This window comes from Balaenoptera musculus, chromosome 3 (genome assembly GCF_009873245.2).
Source record: "Balaenoptera musculus isolate JJ_BM4_2016_0621 chromosome 3, mBalMus1.pri.v3, whole genome shotgun sequence".
NCBI classification, from domain to species: domain Eukaryota; kingdom Metazoa; phylum Chordata; class Mammalia; order Artiodactyla; family Balaenopteridae; genus Balaenoptera; species Balaenoptera musculus.
Genome location: NC_045787.1, coordinates 60,932,784 through 60,957,812, shown reverse-complemented (window position 1 = coordinate 60,957,812; position 25,029 = coordinate 60,932,784). Strand labels below are relative to the sequence as shown.

Genomic DNA, 25,029 nt, shown 5'->3' with positions numbered 1-25,029 from the left:
CCCAGAAGTGGCATGTGTCACTTCTGCCCATGTTGGATTGGCCGAACAAGTCCCGTGGTCAGGTCTGATGTCGATGGGGTGGAAAAATACCATCTTCCTCGAAGAAGAGACAGAATATTTGAAAGTATAATACAGTCCTTCACAAGAGCTTTCCCAGAAGCTTCCAGTCAGGAAGGGACTCTTGTTCTAGTTGATTCTTGATTTTACTTGGTGTTTTATGGGCTTGTGTGAGAGGCTCAGAAGTGACAGGTGGCATAATCCTCTCCACTGATCGTGGTTGGGCCTTCCTCAGCTGCTGGAGGGGAACCTGGCTGACGGCCTTGTATCTTGTGCACAAGCAGCAGTTCTTTCTGCCTCTGTGCAGAAGGGACAAGAAGGCCTGCAGTTGCTGTCAGAATGAACATCCGCGCTCCCCAGTGCTGGGGCGGGCTGCCCAGCTGCCCACTTAGATGAGCCAGAAGCCCATCCCCTAAGGGTTATTTATCCTCAGAGTTGGGTCACTTAAACAGAGGGCATTTGCAGTCCCCCTCCGTGGCACCAGGGAGTTCATGAAGCAGGAAGTATCTTGATTTTTACGTGTAAGGTCTTAACAAGTTTTTTGGTTTCCACCCTGTGTTACTTTTGTCCATTAAAACTCTCTGCTTTTTTATTGATGCTGAAAATACTAGTGAGGCTCACGTCATGGCTTATATTTTGCCAGAATTCATTATGAATATGAAAAATACCTTCTGTTTAAAATTATGTAAAACAGTAACATTAAAAGGCATCTCTTGAAGCTCAAGTTGTAATTCCGCTTCAGCAAACGTGAAACCTCTGACCCCACACAGTGCGTACAGGGCATAGGCATGCGGGCCCTGGCTAGCAGGACCTTGGTGCCCACCATGGAAGTTGGTTCTTCAGTCTCTCCTGTTGGACAGAAACAGAAAGACACGTAAAGGAAGACTTGCCTCCTGCAGACTTCTAGATGCTGACATTTGTAGAAAGAAAAGGAGTTATAAAATGTGTAAGTGGGGGACTTCCCTGGTGGTCCAGTGGTTAAGAATCAGCCTTCCAATGCAAGGGACGAGGGTTCGATCCCTGGTTGGGGAACTAAGATCCCACTTGCCGCAGGGCAATTACGTCCGCGCCCCGCAACTACTGAGCCTGCGCGCTCTGGAGCCCACGCACCACAACTAGAGAGAAACCCACAGGCCGCGACTAGAGAAGCCCGCGTGCCGCAGCGAAGGATCCCGCATGTCACAATGAAGATCCCACATGACGCAAATAAGACCCGACACAGCCAAATAAATAAATCGATAAATCAATAATGTGTAAGTGGGCTTGAGAAATCTTAAAAGAATGGATCGTTTAGAAAATAGGACCAGACAGGTGGACCTGTTGTCCCTGGTTGCTGATGCCTCAGGACAGAGTGTAAAAATGACCCCTCTAGAAATGTGTGCTCAGAAAGCAAATTGATTGGATACAGAGGAGTTGGAGTGGGCATTGAGGAAGACACATGTGACCGGCCAGGACTGGTGAATTAAAGAACAAACTTGACAATGAGCGGCTCCTCAGCGAGTGATCAGACCCAGAAAAAAGAGGCTTGCTGAGGTGTTCTGGAGAGTGGAACCGTCACTTCTCTGGAGGGGCCACCAGGCAGCTGAAACCACCTCTGGGTTCAGTGGGAGAGAGAAGCATCTTGCAGAGGGGAGCCAAGCTGGGGTCAGGTGATAACTGGAATGCCTGAAATTACTTAGGTCTACTTGGTAAGTTCCTTGAGATTCCCTGACATTTGCAGTGGCCAAGGCCACCCGAGCACGTACTGAGTGGCTAGCCCAACTCTGGAGAAGGAGAATTCGAGAGAAATAAAGGCCATGTGGCCAAACTTGCGGTTTCGAGAAGCCCCATTTTGCCATTCGTAGAGTAGAGATTACTGAAAACAAAAGCTGATTTTCGTTTGTGGTCCAGAAAAACTGCCAGGGCCCCGAGAGAGGCAGGGTCGAGGTTCTGTCAACTCTGGCAAGTTGGATTCCACGTCCTGTCAGCCTGACATCTTGGACATACAGATTAGCTTGGACCTTAAAAGAATTTTGCAGAAAAACGACTGCAGGTGTACTTAATTTAGTGAATACTGTGCATGTCCATCCAGGTGATAGAACATGACTTGCTCACTAGAGCAGACCTTTCTAAAGTGTGGGGACTCTCGAGCTCTGTTTTAAGTTGCACCTACAAATGTGAAGACTGCAGGAAGGCCCCAGAGCGGGGCTGTCACCCTCCACGGCCCGACTTGCTCTGCTGCGGGAGGGCCGGTGTTAGCAGCACCCTTGGCCTCTGCTCGCTACATACGAGTAGCACCCCTCCCCACTCCACGTTGTGACAACCGAAAATGTCTCCAGACATTGCCAGCTGTCCCCTGCAAGGGGGGAGGGGTGCAGTTGCCCCCTGTTGAGCAGCACAGCTTGAGGGTTTGCCCGTGGAGTCAGGTGGGATGGAGCGGAGGGGTTTATCCCTGAGGAAAGGATATTGGCAATGAGCAGGAGGTGTTGAGCATGTTGGGGCTGTAGCCTGAAGAACAGTGTAATTATTAGTGTACTTGGACCCTCCTCTTTTTTTTTTTTTAAAAGGTTCTGGTTTTGTTTTGTTTGTTTATTTATTTATTTTTGGCTGTACTGGGTCTCTGTTGCTGCACCCTGGCTTTTCTCTAGTTGAGGCGAGCGGGGCCACTCTTTGCTGCGGTGCACTGGCTTCTCATTGCGGTGGCCTCCCTTGTTGCGGAGCACCGGCTCTACAGCGCAGGCTCAGTAGTTGTGGCGCACAGACTTAGTTGTTCTGTGGCATGTGGGATCTTCCCGGACCAGCACTCGAACCCGTGTCCCCTGCATTGGCAGGCGGATTCTTAACCACTGCGCCACCAGGGAAGCCCGGACCCTCCTCTTAAACAGAGTCAAGGTGTCTGCATTTCCATAGTGTATTTCAGGGAGTGACCAGGACAAATGAGAGTTTGCAGAACTTCCTTTGGTGGCTAATTTTTTTACAAAGATCGTGGAAGGTGCTGATCTGCTCACACCAGCACTGTCTCTTCAGTTCTAACACCGCTTGTGCTCCGAAGAGGAGGTCGCAATGGACGGGGGGGCCCCGCACGCCATCCGAGGATTCCTGGATAACACGTGAGCGGAGGCGTGAGGGGGCGGCTGGTTTCCCTGCAGAGTCGCCCGCCCCTGTGACTTGTGTGGCTCTGCGAGCCTTGCCGGGGACAGCTGGTCCGGCTGTGTCCTGATGCGCTGGGCCACCCGCCTCCTCGGCCTTCTCTTCGGCCTCAGCGCCCGCCGCCCAAGCCCCCTCCCTGCCCCAGCACCAGGGAACGGCTCTGTGCAAGCGGACCGCACCCGTGTGAGACCTCCTCCCAGCTGACGGACTCTCAGAGTCCAGTGTGTAAGGGAGCTCCTGGGGGCTTGTTAAAAACGCAGTTTCTGGCAGCACCTCCAGAAAGTTTGGTTCAGTGTGTGGGAACCAGGAACTTAGGCTTTTTGAAACAGGTGGCCCACATCCCCCTCTAGGAGCTGGGGGCGTCCAGGGACCACACTCTTAGAAGTAGCACTCTAGAGGGTCTTTTCAACTTCTGGAAGGCAAAAGCACATAAATTCTCCTTTCCTAATCCTCTTATCCTTCCGGGAGACGCCCGGCTGGAGGCCATGGTGTTGAGCCTTTGTGGCACTTGTGCATCTGAGGGAGGTGGTAATAATGAACATGGATATTGGCCAAGAAACTACCCGTGGTGTGGGAGCAAAGTGCAGTCTGCTCCGAAGCGTATCGCTTGTTTGGGCCACGTGGGTCAGTGTAGTAAATGTATTATTAATCACAGGAGTTCCTATTTTTTTAGTACTTACTGAACCACAAAGACTATGTAAAGTAAAATCCCTTTGGTGAAGGATTTCTTTAGCTTCCAGGATGGCCTCTCTCAAGACAGGGCGTCTTCACTGTGACACAGAACGACCACCACCAAGTGCCCCCCCCCGCCCCCCCGCTTCCTGCCCAGAGCAGACTTGTGCTCACTGCCTCACCAACATTTGGATTTTTTTAGGGCCAGAGAGGACCAGACAGACTTCTGTCTGTTTCTGTCTCTGTCTTTCTATATACACACACACATACACATATGCATATGTATGTATGTGTAAAGCTACTGATTCTGAGGTGTAGCCTCAATCATATTCCTCCCAAATGTGATGCAGTAGGAATTACACAGCATCACCTACAAAGGATTCTCACCAAAAATGTTTAAGCTGAATCTAAACTAGCCTTTAGATTTAACCTCCAGTTTCTCTACAGCAGAGGATAGAGAACAAGTTTAAATGGCAACATGAGGAACTAGACAAATAGTGGGGTATCCTGTAAGACAACTGGCCTGGTATCTTCAAAAAAGGCAATGTCAGAGGAAAAAATGCAGGCGGTGCAGGGGTAGGTTAGGGACGGAAGGACTATTTTTGACTAAAAGAGACTAAAGACATAACGAAATGCAATGCATGAGCCTTGACTGAGTCATGGTTTTAAAAAAACAGCTATAAAAATTGAGGCAGGGTAGGGAAATTTGAGTGTGGACCCAGCTTTTGGATATAATGGAATTATTATCAGTTTTCTTGGGTGTGTTACTTGTACTGTGGTCATGGGGGAGAATGTCCTCAGTTTTAGGAGGTGTATGCAAAAGTATTTAGGGGTGAAGTGTCAAGACATCTGTGACTCATGTTCAAACGGTTCAGAGAGAAGATGTCTGCGTATGAGTGTGAGTGTGAGTGTGTATGCTACGGATCTGTACAACGGATACGGCAACATGTTAACTGGTGTTCCGTATGCGGTGTTCATTGTCCGTTCTCTTCACCTTATATCTATGTTTGCAAATTTTCTTAATGAAGTTGAAAAACAGAACCAAGGTGAGTAAGGTGGTGGTGGTCTTCAAAACGTGGTTTGCAAGGGTCTCCTTCTCAGGCTTTGCTGTTGCTGTTGCTGTGATGGTGGAGAGTGTGGGCATTTGACGCAGCTGTGATTGAAGTGCGCTCGGTCTGCCCCACCTTTCTAGAAGCTGCGACCTTTGTTCCCAGGCTTCTGTACTGTAATCTCCTAGTCAACTGATGCTGGGCGGTTCTGCCTCACATGCACTCTCTTCCCTTTGCACTGACAGCACGAAGCTGCCAAGGAAAGGACCCCTTTCAGACCCCTTTCAGAGGTGTCAGCTCTGCTCACATCTCCCCCTTCTTTTAAATATTAGGGCTCTTTGGAGAGCTATGTATGACGATTCCCATGGACCAACCATCTGTCACTCCTCCTGGCTCTGTATTCTGACTGTGGTATATTACCCTAGGTTTCTGCAGGAGTCTCGTTTGTTTTGGGTTTTTTTCTTATTCCTTGCTAAGAGGCTTTCCTCTGTGGACCTTTGTGACAATCATAGCATCTTTTTCTGAAAGTCAGAGGGCTGTCCACATTATCCATCAGGGATGTGGTAGTAAAGCCAGGTGTCCTGGAGGGGATATGTATTTAGTGGTCCACGGAGAGAAGATGTTTACATGGAATGTCAACAAGGGTTTGGTCTTACTACAGGATCTTTGGAGGAGTGGGAATCACAGTGAACAGCAGTGTGGTGCTAAGGAGATCTGTGCTGAATCCCTAGGTTAACAAAATCTGTGACAGGGATCTGTTTTCCCATGATGTGGATGTTATCTCAGTACGTGACTTTCCCTGCACATCTGATATGACCAAACTGCGGCATTTTTTTTTTTTAAAGATTTATTTATTGATTGATTGATTACTATGTTGGGTCTTCGTTTCTGTGCTAGGGCTTCCTGTAGTTGTGGCAAGCTGGGGCTACTCTTCATCGCGGTGCGCGGGCCTCTCACTGTTGTGGCCTCTCTTGTTGCGGAGCACAGGCTCCAGACGCGCAGGCTCAGTAGTTGTGGCTCACGGGCCTAGTTGCTCCGCGGCATGTGGGATCCTCCCAGGCCAGGGCGCGAACCCATGTCCCCTGCATTAGCAGGCAGACTCTCAACCACTGCGCCACCAAGGAAGCCCCCCAAACTGGGGCATTTTACCAGAGTACAGAGCACTGTAGAAGCCCCTTGCTGCACTTCCAGATTTTCCCCTGTCCCACCGACCCGAGGGCTTTTCTTGGATCCTGAGGAAAGCCAGTTTTTGTCAGTCAGCCTTGCATATTGTGGCTGTTCCTCTAATAGTAGTAATTAGCAGATTTGCTGACAAGACCAAAACATCTTATCTCCCTGTTGCAAACAGAAAAATGAAGGCGTCATTCCAGCCACTCTGGTGTGCATCTGAGAATCTGGTATAGTGGAGGGGGGAATTGTTTTAGTACAGATGGACAGGGGACTCTACTTTCTGAATTTAAGCACAGAGGTCCCTAAATAATCCTGCCTCAAATTTGGCATGAACCATTTTGCTAAGCCTGAATGTGCCATCTTCCTTTCTCCTGAAGTTTCACATCCTTTCTCTTTAGAAGTTGCAACCTAATTGCATCCCTGACTCTGAGGTGAGCTTGCTGACCAGAACAGTATACACTTCGCATATTCATTAAGATCCAAGTCACCCAAGAGGTTGTAGCAGAGTCTGAGGTTCTGCAAGAGGACAACTATGTAGAGGTTTTCTATTCATATTGAAAAATTGCCATTCAACAGTAGAGGGGCAGGGATTGAGAGCAGCTGTGCTCATCAGTAAACTGGCTTTCTAATCAGATGGGAAGATCTTGTAGAGCCTCATTCTCTCCTAACAAGCAGACTCTCCACCTGTAGACTGAGAGTGTTTGTAAGCCTGGTGGGTGGGCCCAGCTTGCATGGGGTGGGGCGTCCTCCCGGGAGTCATCCTAGCTTGTTTCCTTGTTCTCATTTAGAATGATCACTTTCATTATACACAGTCTCCTCCAAAGCTCTTTTGTATTGGTAACTTTTTACTCAAAAGGCATTTCTATTTGGTAATATTGGGGGTTGGGGGAGGTGAGAATGAGTGAGTGGGAGTAGGTTATACTTCTGGCCTAATGCTAATTTATTTTCCCCAGCTGAGCTTGTCAGCTGTGTTAGGCAGTAGGGAAACAGGAAGTAAGACCAGGACCTCACCCTCAAAGCCCACCAGGGAAGCTTTAGACATGAGTGACCTCATCCATCTCTAAATAGCCTCTGCTTAATCTTTTAACGGCCAAGTTTCTGTTATCCACGGAGCACTTCCGTTGGTTAAACAGCTGTCTGACCAGTGTCATCCATGTTAGGGGAAAAGCTTCTGAGGCAAAGGAGTTGATATTTACTAAGCACTTACTATGCCAGGCACTGTGCGAGGTGCTTTCACAGGATGTTGCTTATTTCTCACAACAGTATTGTGAGGCAGGGTACCCTTTCTTTCTTCATGTGTCCATGAGGAACCTGAAAGCTAAGTTTCTGAGAAGTTAGATGTCAATATGGCCAGTCTGTGGTGGAGCTAGATTTGGAGCCCAGACTTGATGAACACCAAAACCCTTGAGTGCAGCACACCACCTCTCCCTTCCCCAGTGCCACACACACACACACACACACACACACACACACCCATGACAGTTAAGTTCCTCTGTTCCTAGCTTTGCGCTAATTTTGCAAAATAGCATCTTGTATAAGTGCAGTGATGTGAGGATTGTTAAATACACTGTGTTTTATAAGGTAAGTAATCACCTCTAACTAGGATGTTCGCCAGCATGGTGGAGGAGCTTTGACACCCACTCCCTTCTTTCCCCACTTCCCTCCCTCTTCCATAACTCCCCGCCCAACCATTGCCCACATGCCATGAGGCTCTTTGTAGTTCTTAGGGAGTTGAGATAACCTCAGTTAATAAGATCTAATCATTCAGAACAGAGCCATGTGCCCAGATGTCAGATGTGAGCTGTGCGATTCTTCCTGACCTTGGTGGGCTGGGGGCGGGGGGAGGCGGGCAGTAAATGGGGCTGTGAGGAGCCCTGCGGCCCATTTCAGGGTTCAGGCCTCCCTGAAGGGGGTTTAAGCCATTAGAGAGAGCCCTCTGGTAATGAAGCCGTTTGTCCTTGGGAACAGAATGAGTCCTTGTGAGATCAGAAACAATGCGCATGTTGAGTTTCAGACCTGGGGTGAATCGAAGCTCAGGCAGAGAGGCACATGTGATGAATTGGGACAGTTCAAGGGACGCATTCTTCACAGGCAAGTCTCTGTTGTCAACAAGTCCCCTCAGTGGTAATGATACTTAGTCAATGGTCATTAATGCCTCTGTTTTGAATAATTTCCCCAAGTGAGTAAGGCATCAGTTCTTCTTGGAGCTTTATTTTTCTTCTTTGCATTTTAACTTGTGTAGTTCATTTTGTCTAAAAATCACCCTGTGAGAAATGGATGAAAAATAAGTTTGGGTGGCAAAGTTTTATTATTTGTCATGGCATTGTTTTCCTTTTAAATTCTCATTTACCTCTGAAGCAGAGACTCCCTCCTATGTCTCTGCTAGTAATTTGATTCCCAGGAAATAAAGTTGGGTGTTACTACTCTCTACTGTTAAGCAAAAGGTTTTGACGCAAGTTTTTCTGACTTAGCTCATCTAATACCAAAACAGCAGGCAAAGAGTCCTGTAAACTTTAAAAAAAAACGCAGGCAGTCCGTTGATATAGTTCACTGGCAGTCATATTTTGATCTGTCTGGATCCCTGTGCTATTGGACTTTTTCTAATCAGATATAATAGAGCAGGAGCCACGTCCCAAGAGCATGCAGCTGGGGCAGGAGCCCCATGCGCAGCGTGCCCCCGGGTGGGTGCAGGGACTGGCATGGGCCCCTCTGTCGTGCTGCCGAGAGATAAGGGTAACCACAGACGTCTCTGAGAGCGCGGTGAGGGAGACCTTGAAACAAAAACACCGGCCGACACCGCCGAGCACGGCGGCGTGTCGGCGGGGGCGCAGGATTCGCCGGGGCAAGGTTCTGTGGGCACCAGGGGCGCCGCCGGGCAGGGCTGCGCAGGGCGTGGGGCAGCCGTGCCGCGGGCGCGCACCGGGGTCTTAGCACCGGCCGGAGTGCGGGCGGCCGAGTGGGCAGGCGGCGGGGGCGGGGCCGGCGCCGCTAACCGCTCTCCTCCCGCCTCTCCCCCCGTAGGTGAGGCTTGCGGCCGCGCGGAGCTGCGACATGGCAGCATGACAGCCCCGGAGAGCGCTGCCCCACGACGCCGCCGGGACGAGGGAGCCCCCGAGCAGCGGCCACTGCCGGCCCGGAGCGCCTGAGCCTCCTTCCCGCGCCTTCCCCACCGCCCGCCGGGCTCGCCTGTACAGTTCACCCCGTGGCCTCCCGACTCCTGACGCCTCGAACATCAATATGTGTCATGTCATTGTCACCTGTCGCTCGATGCTCTGGACCCTCCTGAGTATTGTGGTGGCGTTTGCCGAGCTCATTGCCTTCATGAGCGCAGACTGGCTGATTGGAAAAGCCAAGCCCCGCGGCAGCGCCGAGCCCGGCGAGCAGGGCGGAGGCTCCCCGGAGCCCCACCACCCCACGCTGGGCATCTACGCCCGCTGCATCCGGAACCCCGGCGTGCAGCACTTCCAGCGGGAGACGCTGTGCGGGCCCTACGCCGAGACCTTCGGAGAGATCGCCAGCGGCTTCTGGCAGGCCACCGCTATTTTCTTAGCCGTGGGCATCTTCATTCTCTGCATGGTGGCCCTGGTGTCTGTCTTCACCATGTGTGTGCAGAGCATCATGAAGAAAAGTATTTTCAACGTCTGCGGGCTGCTGCAAGGAATTGCAGGTAAGCGTGCGCGGAGGGCGAGGGGGCCTGAGAGCCATGTGTGTGCACCCTCACTGCTCGTTCATTTGCTGCCACACTTGAGGAGGACGCTCTTCTGTCCGGTTCCAGGCAGCAGGCGCGCGCTGCCCCCATCGCTCCCTTTCCCTGTGTCACTCCCCTGAAGCGAAGGAAGTGTCTGTTCTCTGCTCTCACCTGCTCCTCTTCCTTGCTTATTTCCTCGGGTTCTAAGTTGCTGGGTCTTGTTTGAGTAACTACTCCTACTTTCTGCTTTTCCCATTAAATTAACAGCATGCTTTCCGCGTCGTGCGTCCAGGGAAGAACTGCGGTGTGTGAGGCCCCCCTGCAGCGGGCCCTGTGTGCTGGGATGAGCGTGAGCGTGGGGCGTTCATTCACAGGCAGTGAGTCTGGTGCTGCCACCCACCCTCGGCCCCATCCCCGGCCCCAGGATGATTTCAGCTTTCGCAGGCGAGCAAGCTGGCTGGAAGGGAATTAGTATCAGCTGCTCTGTGTTTAATAATGTTCTGCTTTAAATTGTCTGTCTCCTGGAGACAATTGTCAGAATGTTCTGTGCACTCAGATCAGAAATTACAATCTAACTATTCCACTTTCTGGGAGTTTCTCACTAATGAGCTTGTTAGAAATCAGTGGAAAGAAAAGTATGAGCACTTTACAGGGATCCCAGAGGGGAGGCCGTGAGCTCCAAGAAAACTTCCATGGCCACCCGCATTTTCATAGGCTGTCCCATGTGGAGTTGAAAAGTGGATCTGGAACCAAGAGGGTATCAGTCTGTCCACGCTCAAGGGGACTTGTTCTGAGCAGCAGAAACACACACACACACACCAGAGTTTGACACACACACACACACACACACACCAGAGTTTGAAGACATCCTCAGGAAGCAGAGGAGTAGACTCTTGCTTTGATTCTCAGGAAGAAAATTCACTTTTTAAACAACCACAACCAAGGTATTTATTAACCTGAACTCCAACAGGAGAAACAGCAATCCACTTACAACCCTCATTGAAGGGCACATCCTGTAGCTGCGTTCACGGAGCTGCTGACAATGAAGATAAGCACTGAGCCTGGCATCCAGGCCTGTAAAGAAGCAGACCTCGAATGAATTAGCTCTTGCCTCCCTTATAGCAAACTCTTGAGCTCAGCAGGGCTGGCTTCCAAACAAACAGGTCAAACAGCAGTTTTTTTCCCAAACAGCTGATAAGATGATGTTTTCTGTTTCTCAAACCTTAGGGGGCCCCATGTGTGTATGTGGGGGAGAGGGTAATGGGCCCAGAGAAATGACAGAGGACCTGCTTCACAGTCATGCTCTGTTTCAATGGGGGATATACTCGTGACAGATCTCAGGACCCCTCATCTCTTTATCTGCCAGGATCAGCCGTACCATGAGAGACCCAGGCACTCATAGGCACTCACGGAATTTGGGAGGCCAGGATTCTCATTTTCAGCTTTGCTACTAACTTGCAGTTTCACTTGAGATAAATGCACCAATTCTGTGGATCTTGGCATTCCTCTTCTGAGAGATAGGGAGATTGGAAAATATGATCCTATCTTAGATTTTTGATTCTGTGAAGCTCATTGTCCCCCTTTTGATTCACTTCTCAAATCTGCAGTTCATCCCCTAAGCTTGGATTTTCATTTCCCAGAAATATTCATTAAGGTAGGTTTCCATACTGGTTCATCTTTTTCTTGTCAGAGAAATACCTCTACTTTATCCCCCCAGGCACACAGTGCCTCGGGGGGCATGTGTATCTTACAGCTTGCTGAGGAGTGTTACCAATGTGTTACTAAAGCTTTTGAAAAGTCAAAATAAACATGTAGATGAAGGGAAGCCAGTTTACACAAATAATTAATCCTGTTGAAGAGTCCTGGTTGACCAGAGAGGCGTATTTCTGCTCAGTTTGCCCTGACTATATTTTATTTGCTTATCTTCGATGACTTAATGCCTTTATTATGAGTTTTGTCAATATGCTGGTATGCAGATCAGACTCCTGGTTTGTCATCCCCAGGAATGCTTTTCATCTTGAGAAACTTAGTGCTTTCCAGCAAAGGAATGGCCATTTACAGTAGGGTGGGACATCTTGGGCCATACCACCACAATCGGTCTTTTGCAATCAATTTGCAGAAAATTAGATGTCTTTCAGTCTCAAAGACTGTTTACATGCAGTTTTTAATAAGGTGTTACTCCAGTGAATTTAGTCTCTAAGAATGTGGATTAGTCCAACAAGTCTTTTGGTGCTCTTGTTTGCTGTTTCACATAAATGGCAAGAGTGTTCATTTTGGCACAAAGATGAGTACATATTTTAGGTATTATTCATACACTCCAGTGAGTTATTCTTGACTTTTCTCTTTCTCTCTGCCTCAGGCCTCTAGGAAGAAGGGCTGGGGAGAAGGGAGCAGTAGCACACCCAAGATGCTGAACTGTTGGTCATCTGTCTCCCCAAAGTCTTGATTTTTCTAAAAGAAATTTTTCTCCTCATTCCCCTTTCACTTTTGTTCCCTATGCATACATATGGCATCTCAAAACGTCTGAAATTGCTAAAAGTTGGCCAGAGGCAGAGATTCCTGTACAGTGAGATTCTGCCTCTCTAGGGGGCCACTGATCTAAGGCTAAGAACTGAAATACAGGAAAGTGGATTCTCTTCACCTCCCAGCCCAGCAGCACCCCTCTGAGAAGAAATCATGGGAAGGATGGACTGACTGAACGCTGGTCAGCTGGCTCCCTCATGTTGGGGAGGGGAGGAGGGGCACATCTTTGAGGGATGCTTAGTGGGCTCTTTCTCCAATAGTAGAGGTCTCCACCAGGCAGTTCAAGCCAGCATCGGTGGCAGCTGTGGCCCTTGAATCTGTGGCTTAGAGAGTTGCCCCCTGGGTGTCTGAAGCAGCTGACTTGCTTTCTGTCCTCTTGGCTGGTCTCTAAGAGCATCTGGTCAGCCCCAGCCTCAGCCAAGGGCTTGCTGCAGCTGTGAGCATCAGTCTCTGCTCTCCCCACAAGCCCTCTCTCAACTCTGGATCCGTTTGACATTGAAACAAATGGTGAGAAAGGAGACTGTTGCCAAAGCAACGAAAGGATCCTTCAGAAAGATACTCAGACTGTGTTTGTTCTTACAACTCGCATTGGCAAAAATGACATTTTTGTAAAATGTAACTGGGTGACAAATTACAGGCTATCTAGTATGCCTTTACTATGCCTGATCTGAAAGGCCACAGGCTGCATAGCTGTCACTGTCCATAGTATAACAAAAACCATCAAAATCTTAGTATTTTGATTTTAGAAGTCGGGTGTAAAAGAATCTGCTGCCTCAGTGGAAATCTCAAAATTTGTGTTACTTAAAAAAACAAATGAAAATACACGTATTGACTATTAAGCTAATTCAGATAGCAGGGTTCGCCTTCAAGGCCTTACCTAATGGTGGGCACCCAGCTGACACTTCTCAAATGCTCATGTACAAATGCCCCGGCTGTTCAGTAGGCGCCCTCAGCAGCAATTAGAGCTCAAACCTCATCTGGCCCTGGATCAGCCCTGACCTCACCTTAATGTGTCTGTGAAATGTTAACCAGTCTGCCTCATCTCTAAGCCTCAGTTTTCTTACTTGGAAAACGGGTATAATAGTAGTACATACCTCAGGGTGGTTTTGAGGATTAAATTAGATAATATATGAGAAAGGCTTTTAAGCACACATAGTAAATAGTAAGTGGTAGTAGCTATATGATGATTATTAAAGTATTTATGCTTTCTTGGCAGGTTTTAGTACATTCTTTTGTGTTCCCTACAATTGCTGCATTCTAAGGAATAGGGTCTTTAGAACTGACCTTGTTCTGTCAAAACCAAATGTTAACTACATTGTAAAGTGCCATTCCTGGCCCCTTGATAGCCTGCCTTTGTTGGGACTGAAGAGCACAGAGCCGTCCTGTGGCTCCTATGGGCCTCTGGGTGTCCTCAGGCATTTTTTTAAAAGCTGAATTGATAGGAAAACAAAGCTTCTTCCTCTCACTCCTCTTCCCCTGACCCGTGCATTCTCCATCCTTTCCTTTCTGGAGGCGGCTTCTAGCGGTTGAGTCCTGATTGCAGGTGGCTTCTCAGGCTCTGCTTGCAGAATAAATCACAGGCTGATTGGTTTTCACTGGGTGAGGACTCGTCCGGGACTTGGCAGAGCCAGAAACACACGTCAGTTCATAGCCCTCTGGGATTCATTACAAAAGCTGGGGAATCAGCCAGCAGGGTCGTTTTCGCCAGCTGCCTTCCTTAGGCTCTGACCTGGATGTGGTCCACAGTGAAAGCGTAGAATGCAAAGATCCAGGTTTTGCATGACAGCATCAAGCAGTTTGGGTTTGGAAATGCATGTAGGGCCCCCTTAGAAGTCTGTGGAATCCCCGGTGACTCAGGTCTGGGACGGGGCCACGGCAGTGAGCTCAGGAGTTGGCGCACTGCTGCTGGCCCGGGCCGTTCCCCTGGGGTTGCCACGAGGCTTGGACTAGCGTGTGAGCTTCTGGCCTGGCTGCCTGCTGTCTTCCAGTCCTGCCTCGCCGGCTCTGTGCTGCTTCGTGTCTGGTTGGCTCTCACGCTGTCTAGTCCCTGTAGCCCTCTGTCTGTCTACACTGCGTTCAGCCCAGCAGGATGGCCTCAGCGAGCTGCCCCACCAGTCTGACTGGATAGATCACTGTGGCGCCATCCACGCTCACTGGCATCGCTCTCTGCAGCCGGGGGGGTCAGGGCCTGCTGTGCAGACTCAGTTTTCTTGGAAGTGAGCAATGATTGAGGGTGAAGGAGAACAATATGAAAAAAAGAAAGGGCAAGGAATAAAAGACGGATCTTAGAGAGAAGACAAGTGGAGGGTTTTGTCTCTGCTGCTTGTAGAATTGCTTTGTCGTAGTCCGGCACGCGTGGGGAAGTCGGGGTGGGCATGGGAGATACACCATGACTGCTGTCTGGGTCTTGGCATTCTCATTGCTGTCTTTCAGAGGGTGAAAGATAACCACGACTCAGCCTGGTCGCAGCGTCCGTTTTGACTTATCCCATGCCCTACCTGTTCACTCCCAGTGACCACGTCGGTCACTGGAGAGGAGAGAAGGAAGAACAGGACTTGGGAAACGTGGGGAGAGGGGAGGAGATTCCTGACTCTTTCGGAGACCTGGCCCCATTTTACACCTGAAAAATTCACCTTGCTTTCTCTGAGAAGGTGGTGTGACCTTGGTCGCCCGACTTCCAAATACCTTCAAAGAAAAGACGTGAGGGAAGCAGAGGGAGCATCTCCTACTTCTCCTTAGAATGAGGCACTGGAAGCTTCTGGCTGTCTAAAGGAGGCTCTGGATTTCTGGCTCTCCAGACAGATAACGCCTCCACCAGAAGTCACATGTAACCATTCTATGTCTGAGTCAATTTAAGAGTACCCCTGACGATAACGCATTTACTCATTCATCAACCTTGCGAAAAACTAAAGAATGCCAAAATGCTATAAGGCAGGCCAGAATTAAATTTCAATCCAAGGAGCTTTTATTGGATGCCCAATAAATACAAAGACCTACAGACTCAGGTCTACAATTTCTTGAGTTTCTGCTCCAAAACCATATTAGAGAGTCATTGCTTTAGAAGCTGTACCCTAGAAAAGCAAAAACAAAACAAAGTATCATCATATATAAAGGGAGCAAAAGAATTCAACTGTATCATTAGAGGAAAAACAAAACTACTGCCTAAGAGCAAGTGGACCAAGCAGGCATTAATCTGAGTAAATCTAGGGACTGGGATCTCTTTTTAAAGAATCAGTTGGAAAATCTAGACGAAAAATTGCAAACTCTCTTAAAATTCAGATAGAATATGCAATTGATATGCAAATAAAGTACTTTGCTATGGTAACCACTTAATTGTAGACAAATAATCTCAGAGCCCTGGATGATCTATGTTCCGATTCCAGTAACAAATCATCACGTTAAGTATGGCTCTGAATATTTATACAAGTGGTTCAGGCACTCTGATTTAAGAACTTAATGCAACGGTGGTGTTCTTCTAAGCTCTGAGGTCACTTCAGAAGTAATCTGTGCACTCTTATGTGCCCAGGCACAGTTAGCCATAGTTATGAGTTCAGTTGTTGTATAGAGGCTTCCCAGTAGCTTTAATAATTGGCCCTCAATCTCATTTATTAAAAGATAGCCCCCAGTACAGATGAAACCTAAAATGCACATATTGAGAAAATGAAGCCAATATTTAAAAATTTCAAACCAAAATACTCAGTGGCTCTGTGTTCAGAGTCGAGAGGCCAGCCTCAGGGCCCTAGTGTTGAAAAGATGGCACCTGCTTTGTTGCAGGAATTATTTAACATTATCTGGACCCCAAAACTTCAGCAGGCAAGAAATTTACTTACTGTTCTGAAAATTTCAGAGCTCAATAACTAAATTTTTTAAGTGTGTTTTATTCTGCTATGCACTGCATTTGATGTTGAGGGGGGCAGCTTACTTTGAATTATGAGTGTATTTTGGTTAGAGTCAAACAGGAGCTCTTTCTAATCCTACATGTTGGATGAATAATTTATCAAGAAATAGTTTATAAAGTTCTTCCAGTTGCATAGAAACAGTTTAGGAAACACCTTCTCACTTGGAATGCAAAGTAAAATTTTATCACTAACTCATGGGAAGGAATAATCTGACTACATTAGTTTGTTGGGGTGCATTTTAACAGGTAAGAGTTAAAGTTTTAGAAACTGCCAGGGAAGTAATTTGCATATAAACATGAATCATTGCTGAGAACGGTTTAGGGAGGCTTCAGCGTGGGAGAAACTGCATCTTTCTTGTGGATTGTTTCTCCACATATTCTAGGGGCATCTGACAATTCTTAATTGATGGTCATTAATTTTGAGTAATTGTAACAGAAACTTCCTCTGGGGGGCTTGGCTGTAAGGTCTTTTTATGACAACTATGCTCTGATTGTCTTCCAAAGAATTCTCTTTATTGCTTTGTCATCCGTTCTCCACCCACCACCCTGGAAGAGTATTTTTCTTGCCAATTATAATTCCATGGAAGTGTTTTTAGTAGAAAACAAGTACCCTACTAGACTCCAGGGAGACGGTATAAGCATTAATACAAGCTTTAAGTAAAAAATTACTGACACCGATCCTTCACTTTTCTTCTCCTTCCCCTCAGAAAGTCTTGTTGGTTAAAAACCTCTAATGTTATTGATCATGTACTAAAATGACATGTAGATATAATCTGCTCTGCAAAGACACTGGTTATCAGCTGAAAACCCTTTTCATTACCAGTGACCTCCCATTTCTGACCTCCCATTTCTGATCTGGCCTTCAAAGCAGAGTTTTTAAATGTCAGTTGGGCCCAGTCTAGCTTGTCCATAAATCCTTGAAACTTTAAAATGAGGTGCAGTGAAAACTCTTTACCTTTTTATTTATACAGTAAACAAACAGGCTTCTTAGAAAGATGTCCCCATCCTAACACACACACCCCAGCGGCCTCTCACTGCCTTTGAACAAGGGGCGGGTCCACTCTACTAAGGTTTGTCGACTGAAAAAAAAAAAGAAAAAAGCACAACGTGAGAGTTGTAAGTTAAGTTTTATTGGGGGCAAAGTGAGGACTATAGCCCAGGAGACAGCATCTCAGATAGCTCTGAGGAACTGCTCGAAGAGGTGGGGGGGGAAGGTCAGTATATATGTGATTTTGGTGAAGGGGGTACATGCAGTCAGACACACATTTTTTGCAGAAGGTTGCTGCTAGTCTGGTGAAGGTTACTGCTAGTCACGAGGAGAAAATGTCTCTGTTAATGATTTTAGTGCTTTTCTAGATAAGAGAAGATGCAAGAATTTGGGCTCATAAAATCTTCTCCTGCAAATATCTATCTGAAGGCCTGCCTGTTCTGCCAGTTTTTCCCAGAACACAGAGTTCCTCATTCCTGATCTCCACCCTGAACTCCTTTCAGGGGGTGTTGAAGGTCAGCGGCTGCAGTGGCTAGTGACTTAATCCTTGTAGAGGCAGATGGCAAGCGCCAATTTTTAGTTTCCACCAGTCCTCAGCGAAAACGAGAAAAATAAGGACAATGTTGTAAGATTTCATAGTTGCTAAATGTGTTCAATTTAAAGAACTGTCCTTTATTCTTAGATTACATCCTTTACCCTTTTTGTGTTAAAATACACTTTTTGATGAAATGATAATGAGAGGAGATAACGGTTATTTTTAGTGTCCTTATATTAGCAAAAGAAAAAATATTGACCTCCCCGTAATTTTTCTGGAGATTTTGCTCGTGTCTGAAGTCCAGAAGCTTGGGAACCACTGTTCTGGAATATGAGCAAGGGCGTGGATTGTGACTTTTTCACAGCTCTCTAGTGTTCAGAATGGGGCCTGCTACATACATACACACTAGGTGCTCAGTGAATGTTGTCCACTGACAGAAACATAGTCTGTTCTGTGCTCACTAATCCGTGCTAGAAACTGTGAGTTTCTAGGCATTTGGAAAGAGTAAAGGATGTAGTAAATGCTGCTAAGTCTCAATCCTAGCATGTACTCTGCCCTCCTAGACAGAGCATAAACAAATGAGTCATCATCCAAAGAACCAATAAGAATCATTTCAGAACTGGCAGTCACTAAAACCAAATTCTGTTTGGGTTTTATAGAATAAATCTTCAATGAAAATTTGAAAAGCCTTAGTGGGCAAAGTGATTTCAAAAGTAGAGATTAACCAAAGGTGGCAGTTCTTGGGCACAACTCCTTGATTCATGGTATAACTAATACTTTGTTATATTACTCTTATTTATAAATACTGTTTGAATACCCCTGACTCTGAATGGCTAACTGGCATTTGGTACTGAGGGTAGTGTCTTGGCATCTGGAGAAGTCAAGCAGGCTGGAATAGCATTGTTAATTTAGCTTTGGGGCTTGGGAGGGAGGCAAGGACCAGAACTCTTCTTGGGTAGAAGAGACCTGGGGGGCTCCATCCTGGAGTCTGTAGTTGTCATAAGCAAGATTTCATGAGAGCCTGATGCCTTAGATTGAGAGCAGCGTCCCCTGAATGTAGACATTGAGACAAGCAGATCTCTTGTTAGCACAGGATTAACTAAAACCTACTGCGTACAGGTAATGGTGAATGGTGCAAGGGTTCAGGGTTAGGAGGAGGTCAAAACAAAGATCCTCAGCTCTGTTCTGTGAATTAAGAAAGGCTACTTGGAGGAGGCGGGATGGTTAAACCATGGCCCCGGCTGCTGGAGGAGGGATGTAATTTGGGGGCCGTCTGAGAATGCTCTCGGTGCTCGATTTTGTCTAATCAGCTACAGATGTCTCTCCTGGAAAGTTCATAGGATATGGGTTTTTTGTGGACCATTTTGTGTACGGCATTAGTATTCTAGGTAGATGTGCAGTTTCAGATGGTTCTCAAGTGCACAGAATCTCAAAGACTAAAATGTAAACAGGTTATACGGCTTACATTTTCTCCCTCTGGTCTGATGGGTTTTGTGCTTTATTTCCAGTTTTCTGCTCACACAGATTCTTCAGGAGAGGACATCATAGCGAACATTATGTTGGTTTGACCTGTTCATAGGTTTTCTTTCTAGAAGTTTTTTTTGGCCAATGGCAGCCACTCCAAGGTGACATCTATATTGCAGTAAAGGAGGCTGATGACACTCAGATTGTAATGCAAGAGAAGGGGTGGATGGAAATTCTTTATCTTGCTGTTGTCTTGCTATAGGGTTAGCAAATCAACCTGCCTGAGAATAGGTGAGCCTTTATTTTTGTGCAGCCTTCCTCTCCCCGTCATCCCCTTACAGCATTCCTGTGGTTTTTTCCACTTGAGAGCTGTTCGTCGTCATCTGCTCTCTAACGTCTCGTAGGTATATGCAAGCCAGCTTTTGAGGATATAGCAATCTCCCCTCCTCAGCTGCACAGATGCTTTTGTTTTGGAAGCCAGTCTTTGGTGTGCAGTAAAGCAGCAGCCTGGATTTGAGTCCCAGCTCCACCACTGATTAGCTGTGTAACCTTACTTAATCCCTCTGTGCCTCAGTTTCCTCATCTGTCAAATGATGATATAAATAGTACCAACCTCATAAGATCCTCTCACGGAGAGAACTCTCATTTGAGTTATATTTAAAGTGCTTAGCCGGTGCCTGGCACATTGTAGTGCTTAGCACTTAACTGCTGCCGTTGTTATTATAACAGTTATCATTATGATCACTAAAAGGTTCTAATCACCTGTAGAAACTTCCAGCCTTAAAGTCTTAGTTGCGAATGTGTAAAATTGGGGGAGGGTGTTTATAGCTTAAACTCCGTGTCATCTTTGCTTGGAATCTCCCATTTTTACCATAGAAGATCTTTCCAAAATGTTCTTCCAAAAATGAGAAGACTAGAAAGGAAATGGGAATCAGCAGTGACACGTGCAGTTGGTCGACAGCACAGTATGTGTAGAGGGCTGTGCTGGCTTTGGGGTGGAGATGGAGGTGGCAGCCGAGGAGCAGAACACACCCCCCACTGCTGTCCAGTTTATAATCCAGCGGGAGTTCATCTGAGCCAAATGTACGTACTTTGAGGCATCTAAGAGACCTTGGAGCCAGTGCTGTTCTGTTATGGGACAAATGCATAGTATGTCACAGTAAGATTCCTAGTTTTTACTATCATTGTTCTGGATAATTTTCCAGATAGTTGGTTAACCATTTACTTGTAATTTTTTATTTAAACTTTTTACCCATGAAATTCTGAGTTGCCTCTCTTCTTAAAAGAGTGTAGGGGACCTAGTTCAGCCTTGCCTTGGTGAGTGAGAATGATCACTACAGCCTGTCTCCAAAGTCCCTGCACAGGAGGAGTATACAGGTTCATACTGTGATCTTTGGAAAGGGAACAGCTTGATGGCAAATTCATTGGTCTGACATGGTGCCCTCCTCAAAGCACAGTCTTAATAATACGTGACAGTTTGCCTTAGGGTATTGTGAAAGAGAAAAGGTCCCTACCTAGCAACAGTTGATGACTTTCAAATAGCTATTGGGGACTGCCAAAATGACTTCCAGCTGTCAGCATGGAAGATGACTCGGGAAAAAATAAAAATTTAGACAGAAAAGAGAGGTAAACATACAGATAAATGTTAACTAGCAGGCCTAGGTTGTTGTGTATCACTCTGTACATCAGTTGTACCACATGATGGTCCCAGACTTAGAGTTAAGTAACTAAACGTGTTATTCCTCTTGGAAGCAGAGAATCACCTCCTCTCCCTCCCCTGACCGCCCCACCACCACCATCACTCCACCTGCGGTTGATCTATGACACTGTCCTCAGGGCTGCTGATGGGAGTGGGTATTTTCCTGGGCCGTCAGCAGTTCTACATTCCTGCCTTCAGTGCCGGCACTTTCTGTTAGTCTCTCCATTCTCCAGGCTCATGCTGCTTCTAGACACCGCCCTTACCACTTCTGCAAACTGCCATGGTCCACCTCCCTCCTCATTCCCCCTGGTGTACCCTTCTGCCACCTGCCATTTTCCTGAACTTCTCCAGGTTTATCCCTGCACTGCGCCTCCCTTCCCAGCTGGTGTCCGGGGCAGTTCCCACAGTCAGCCACAGCGTGTCTTTATAGATGTCATTACCGCAGCCAAGCAGAGTTGGAAACAATTTCAGAGTTTTGAGGCTAAAATGATCTCTAGATTACTGAAAACTTATTACATTTAATTGACTTACTGCTTTCTTCTATGTCATCTCCCGACAAAGATCTATTTTCTGTAGCCAGAAAGGAGATATTCAGTGCTTGCAGTCAAGTAGAAGGCCAGTCCCATGGTTTGGCCCCTTTGTGTGTTTCATTAGTAAGCGTGGCTGGTGGGCTGTTAGCCAAAACTGCCGAGCCCTGGGGTTCACCGTTATCGAATGCAGCTTTTCCTCCAACCATTTAAAAAACTTGGCAAGAACTTAAAATGGCTTCACTTTAAAATGTAACCATCCACATCATAGCACTCTATCTTTTCATTCATCCAACAAATATTTACTGAACACCTATTACACGTCAGACATTGTTCTAGGCAATTGGGATACATAAAGAAAAAAAAACTGCACAAAGTTCTGTATCCTCATGGGGTTTACATTCAAGCTGCTGGAGACACAATAAACCAAATAATTGTACAGTATGTTAAAAAGTGATGGGTGCTATGGAAGGAAAAAACAAAAGGAGTAGCCAGGGTAAGAGAGGTTGGGTATGCTGGGGTGATAAGGGGGGGAAGTTGCAATGTTAAATAGGGTCGTCAGGGTAGGATTCAGTGAGGAGAGATTCAACCAGAGACTTTAAGGAGATAGAGGAGTTAGCCATATGGGCAGTCAGGAGGAAGAGCTCTCCCGGCCAAGGGAGCAGCTGGAATGAAGGCCAGTAGGCTTTGCCGCAGAGGGATGTGGGCCCTAAGAGAGGAGTCAGGGAGGATTCTAAGGGTTTTGACCTGAGCAGGTCTAAGAATTGGACTCTCATTTGCTGAAATGAGGTCCACAGGGCAAAGGCCAGGTTTTGAAGTGGGGAGTAGGAATCAAGAGTTAGGTTTGGACATAGTTTTCAAGTACCTTGTTAGATATCCAAGTGGAGGTCAAGTAGGCAGTTGGATATGCAAACCTGGAGTCAAAGCTGGAGATCCAAATTCAGGAGATGCCAGCCTAGAGGCAGTATTTAAAACCGTGGGACCGAGTGTGATCAATAAGGAGAATGTGGAGAAGAGGACAGAGGATTGGGCCCTGGGCCCTCCAGCGTTCAGAGATTGGAAAGGTGAGGAAGAACAGCCAAGGATACCGAGAAGGGACAACCAACATGGCTTCCCATCTGGAGGCAGGACACCGGCAGATGACCATGCAAGGAGCACTGCCCTGTCTCCTTAGCCTTCCTTTACTACAGTATTGTCAGTACTTTCTGAACTTGCTGATTGAAGCTGTCACCCCCAGTAAGCCTGGCATGCTCTCTGAGCTGTGTCCCAGAATGGGGATGGGATGCAGGAAGCCAGTCACTCTCCCGTCTGATTTGTCTTGCTTCTTGTTAGAGAGATGGCCGCATGGGCACGAGGTTGAGGGGCAGGGGGTGCGGTGACAGGGGCAGCCCCCTGGCACAGCTGAGCTGAGCACCGCAGAGACGAGCTCAGTCTGAGTCACAGGGTAGACCTGATAGGAATAAACACCACCAGGTGAATTTTTTTTTTTTTCCCCCAGAGCTATGTTGAATGGGAAATGGATGTTTGATAGTTAGATGGTTTCCTGCTGAGTTCCTAAATGAGTCAGTGGCTGTTTCAAAGCCAGAAATAAGTTGAACTCTTGACCTCTGTTACCCAAGGTCAACTGTGTGACATACCCATCAGAGTTTTATGGTAAATGCTAAAGATAAAATTGTGATGTAAATCAAGAAGGATAAAGCTTTTCTGCCCTCAAGGGGCTCAGAGTCCTGCTAGGGCATTGCTCTATCCTCAGGGCCGAGAATAATGCCTGCCACTTAGCAGGTAACTCAGTAAATTGAGTTGAATATACAAAAATAACATACGATAAAGAGCTGAAGAGGGGTGTGCACAGGGCAGTGGGAACACACAGAGAATAACATGCTGGCAGGAAGTGGTGACAAATGTCACACAGAGGTGACGTTTGGGCTGGGATGGGGGGAGGGTATTTCCAGGTGGATGAGTGCCCAAGGGGTCAGCATGAGTGAGACCCCTAGTTCAGGGAGTGGGCACTCCTCAGGAAGACCTAGTTGGAGCTCAAATGTATCAAATGATGCTAAGCCTGCTATCCGCTGTCTGCTGTGAACTCGCTCTCCAGGGATATTAGGATATTTCAGAGCTTCAGAATGAGCTTGTTACGACCTCGTGGAGGCTGAGTGTGCAGCCCTCACTGGGGGCTTCTCCGCAGGCTGCTGGTAGCGGTAACAGACGGCCATCTTTCCTTTGCAAACTGAGGTCTAGTCAGTCTTTACTATTTAGTCTGGAAGCCTGTCTGCAGAGGAGGCAGGAGTATGATGTCCAAAGACTCGCTTGTTATTCTGTACAACAGGGGCCAGCCTCTAGTTCTCACTTGTCAGGCCAGGAAAAAGGGCCTCCTTCTGTACAGACAGTGGGTGACCCACAAAAGGCAAGAAACCTGGAGTCCGTTCCCTTGGCCAGCAGGTAGTGAAAGTGTGGGGTGATTGGGTGACAGACTGGCGGGGAGGGAGTCGGGGCCGACACAGCCAGGGAGAGCCTGGGACGTAGGCACGGAGCCTTCCGCGCTCTTCCTTCACAGGCTGACGGGCAGTGGCTCAGACTCGGCTTCCCCGTTCCTAGCGTCCCGGACGCTTAAAGCTGGAGGTGTGGTCACCTTCAGACCAAGTAAGATATTATTTATTGTATTCAGCAACTCCTAGTCTTTCCAAAATTGGGGGCTTGGCAAGATTATGGAGGTTGTTTCCCCCACCTAAGGGATTTGATTAAAACTTACATTTGATAACATACTATTTGATTTCAAGGCAGTAGCAAGAGAATTACCTAAGATATATAATTTTGTGGCTGGTCTAATCACAGTCAGTGCTGACTGTTGATCAGGAAGACTATGACTTGACTTTTCCCAGGGTGTTTCATTCATTTTATTTTTTAGCACCTTTTTTAAGGCGCTGGGAACTCAGCCATGAAACACAGCTCCTACCCTCTCCCTTTCAGAGCTCATGGAGTCTAATTATTTGAATTAAACCCAAACCACGTGTTTAGGTCACCCATAGACTCTAAAAATTCCTGTGTAGCAGGATAGAACTGCTGGGAATCCAGGGTTGAGTCTGAAAGCTCCTTCCAGGTAGGGGAAAATATTACTAAAATGGCAGAGGGACATGATGGGTGTTGCAATGTGATAGCTGGTGCCCATGAGAGAGCCAGCACCCTATGGTGAGCCTTGGTAAATTGTCAGGGCTCTGTCTCCAACCTGGCGTGGCATCTGTGAGGTAGTCCAAGTGACTAACCATCCGTTCCCTTTCATTAATTTCTTTCTTAATGAATTTCTTCCCCAAATAGGGTTGAGTCATCCCCCGGGTGACCCCCATGGTGAGCATATACTGGCATCTTCTAGTCCTCTTGGTACAATGAGCTGGGGGGCTGTTAGCAAGAGAAAAGACAGGCTACAAGGGAGAGGATATCTCTTAAGGCTGGGGAAAATGGTACCTTCTTGGGTATCATCAAGTCGAGCCACTGCCAAAGTTACCAGCCCTCCGAACTGCCTGTGGTTTCTTGCAGTGGTGGCTGTTTTCTTGGGTAGTTGGCCAGCATCATCCTGCCTGCCTGCCTTTCCTCCTCCTCCCAGCTGGGCCTGTCGCAGCTCAGCCAGGCACCAGG

At 47.4% G+C, this 25,029-nt stretch overlaps 1 protein-coding gene across 8 annotated transcripts in view; it reads left to right on the top strand.

Moving 5' to 3' along the window:
* The window catches only part of LHFPL2 (LHFPL tetraspan subfamily member 2), a 169,266-nt gene that overhangs the window by 136,549 nt on the left and 7,688 nt on the right, over positions 1–25,029 (top strand). For 5 of the 8 annotated variants that reach the window (XM_036845814.1, XM_036845810.1, XM_036845808.1 and 2 more), the window contains one exon: positions 9,099–9,744. In XM_036845814.1, coding sequence (XP_036701709.1) covers positions 9,315–9,744 — 430 coding nt within the window. In that variant the 5' untranslated portion in view covers positions 9,099–9,314. The other 3 variants (XM_036845811.1, XM_036845812.1, XM_036845813.1) reach the window with 3 other exon arrangements.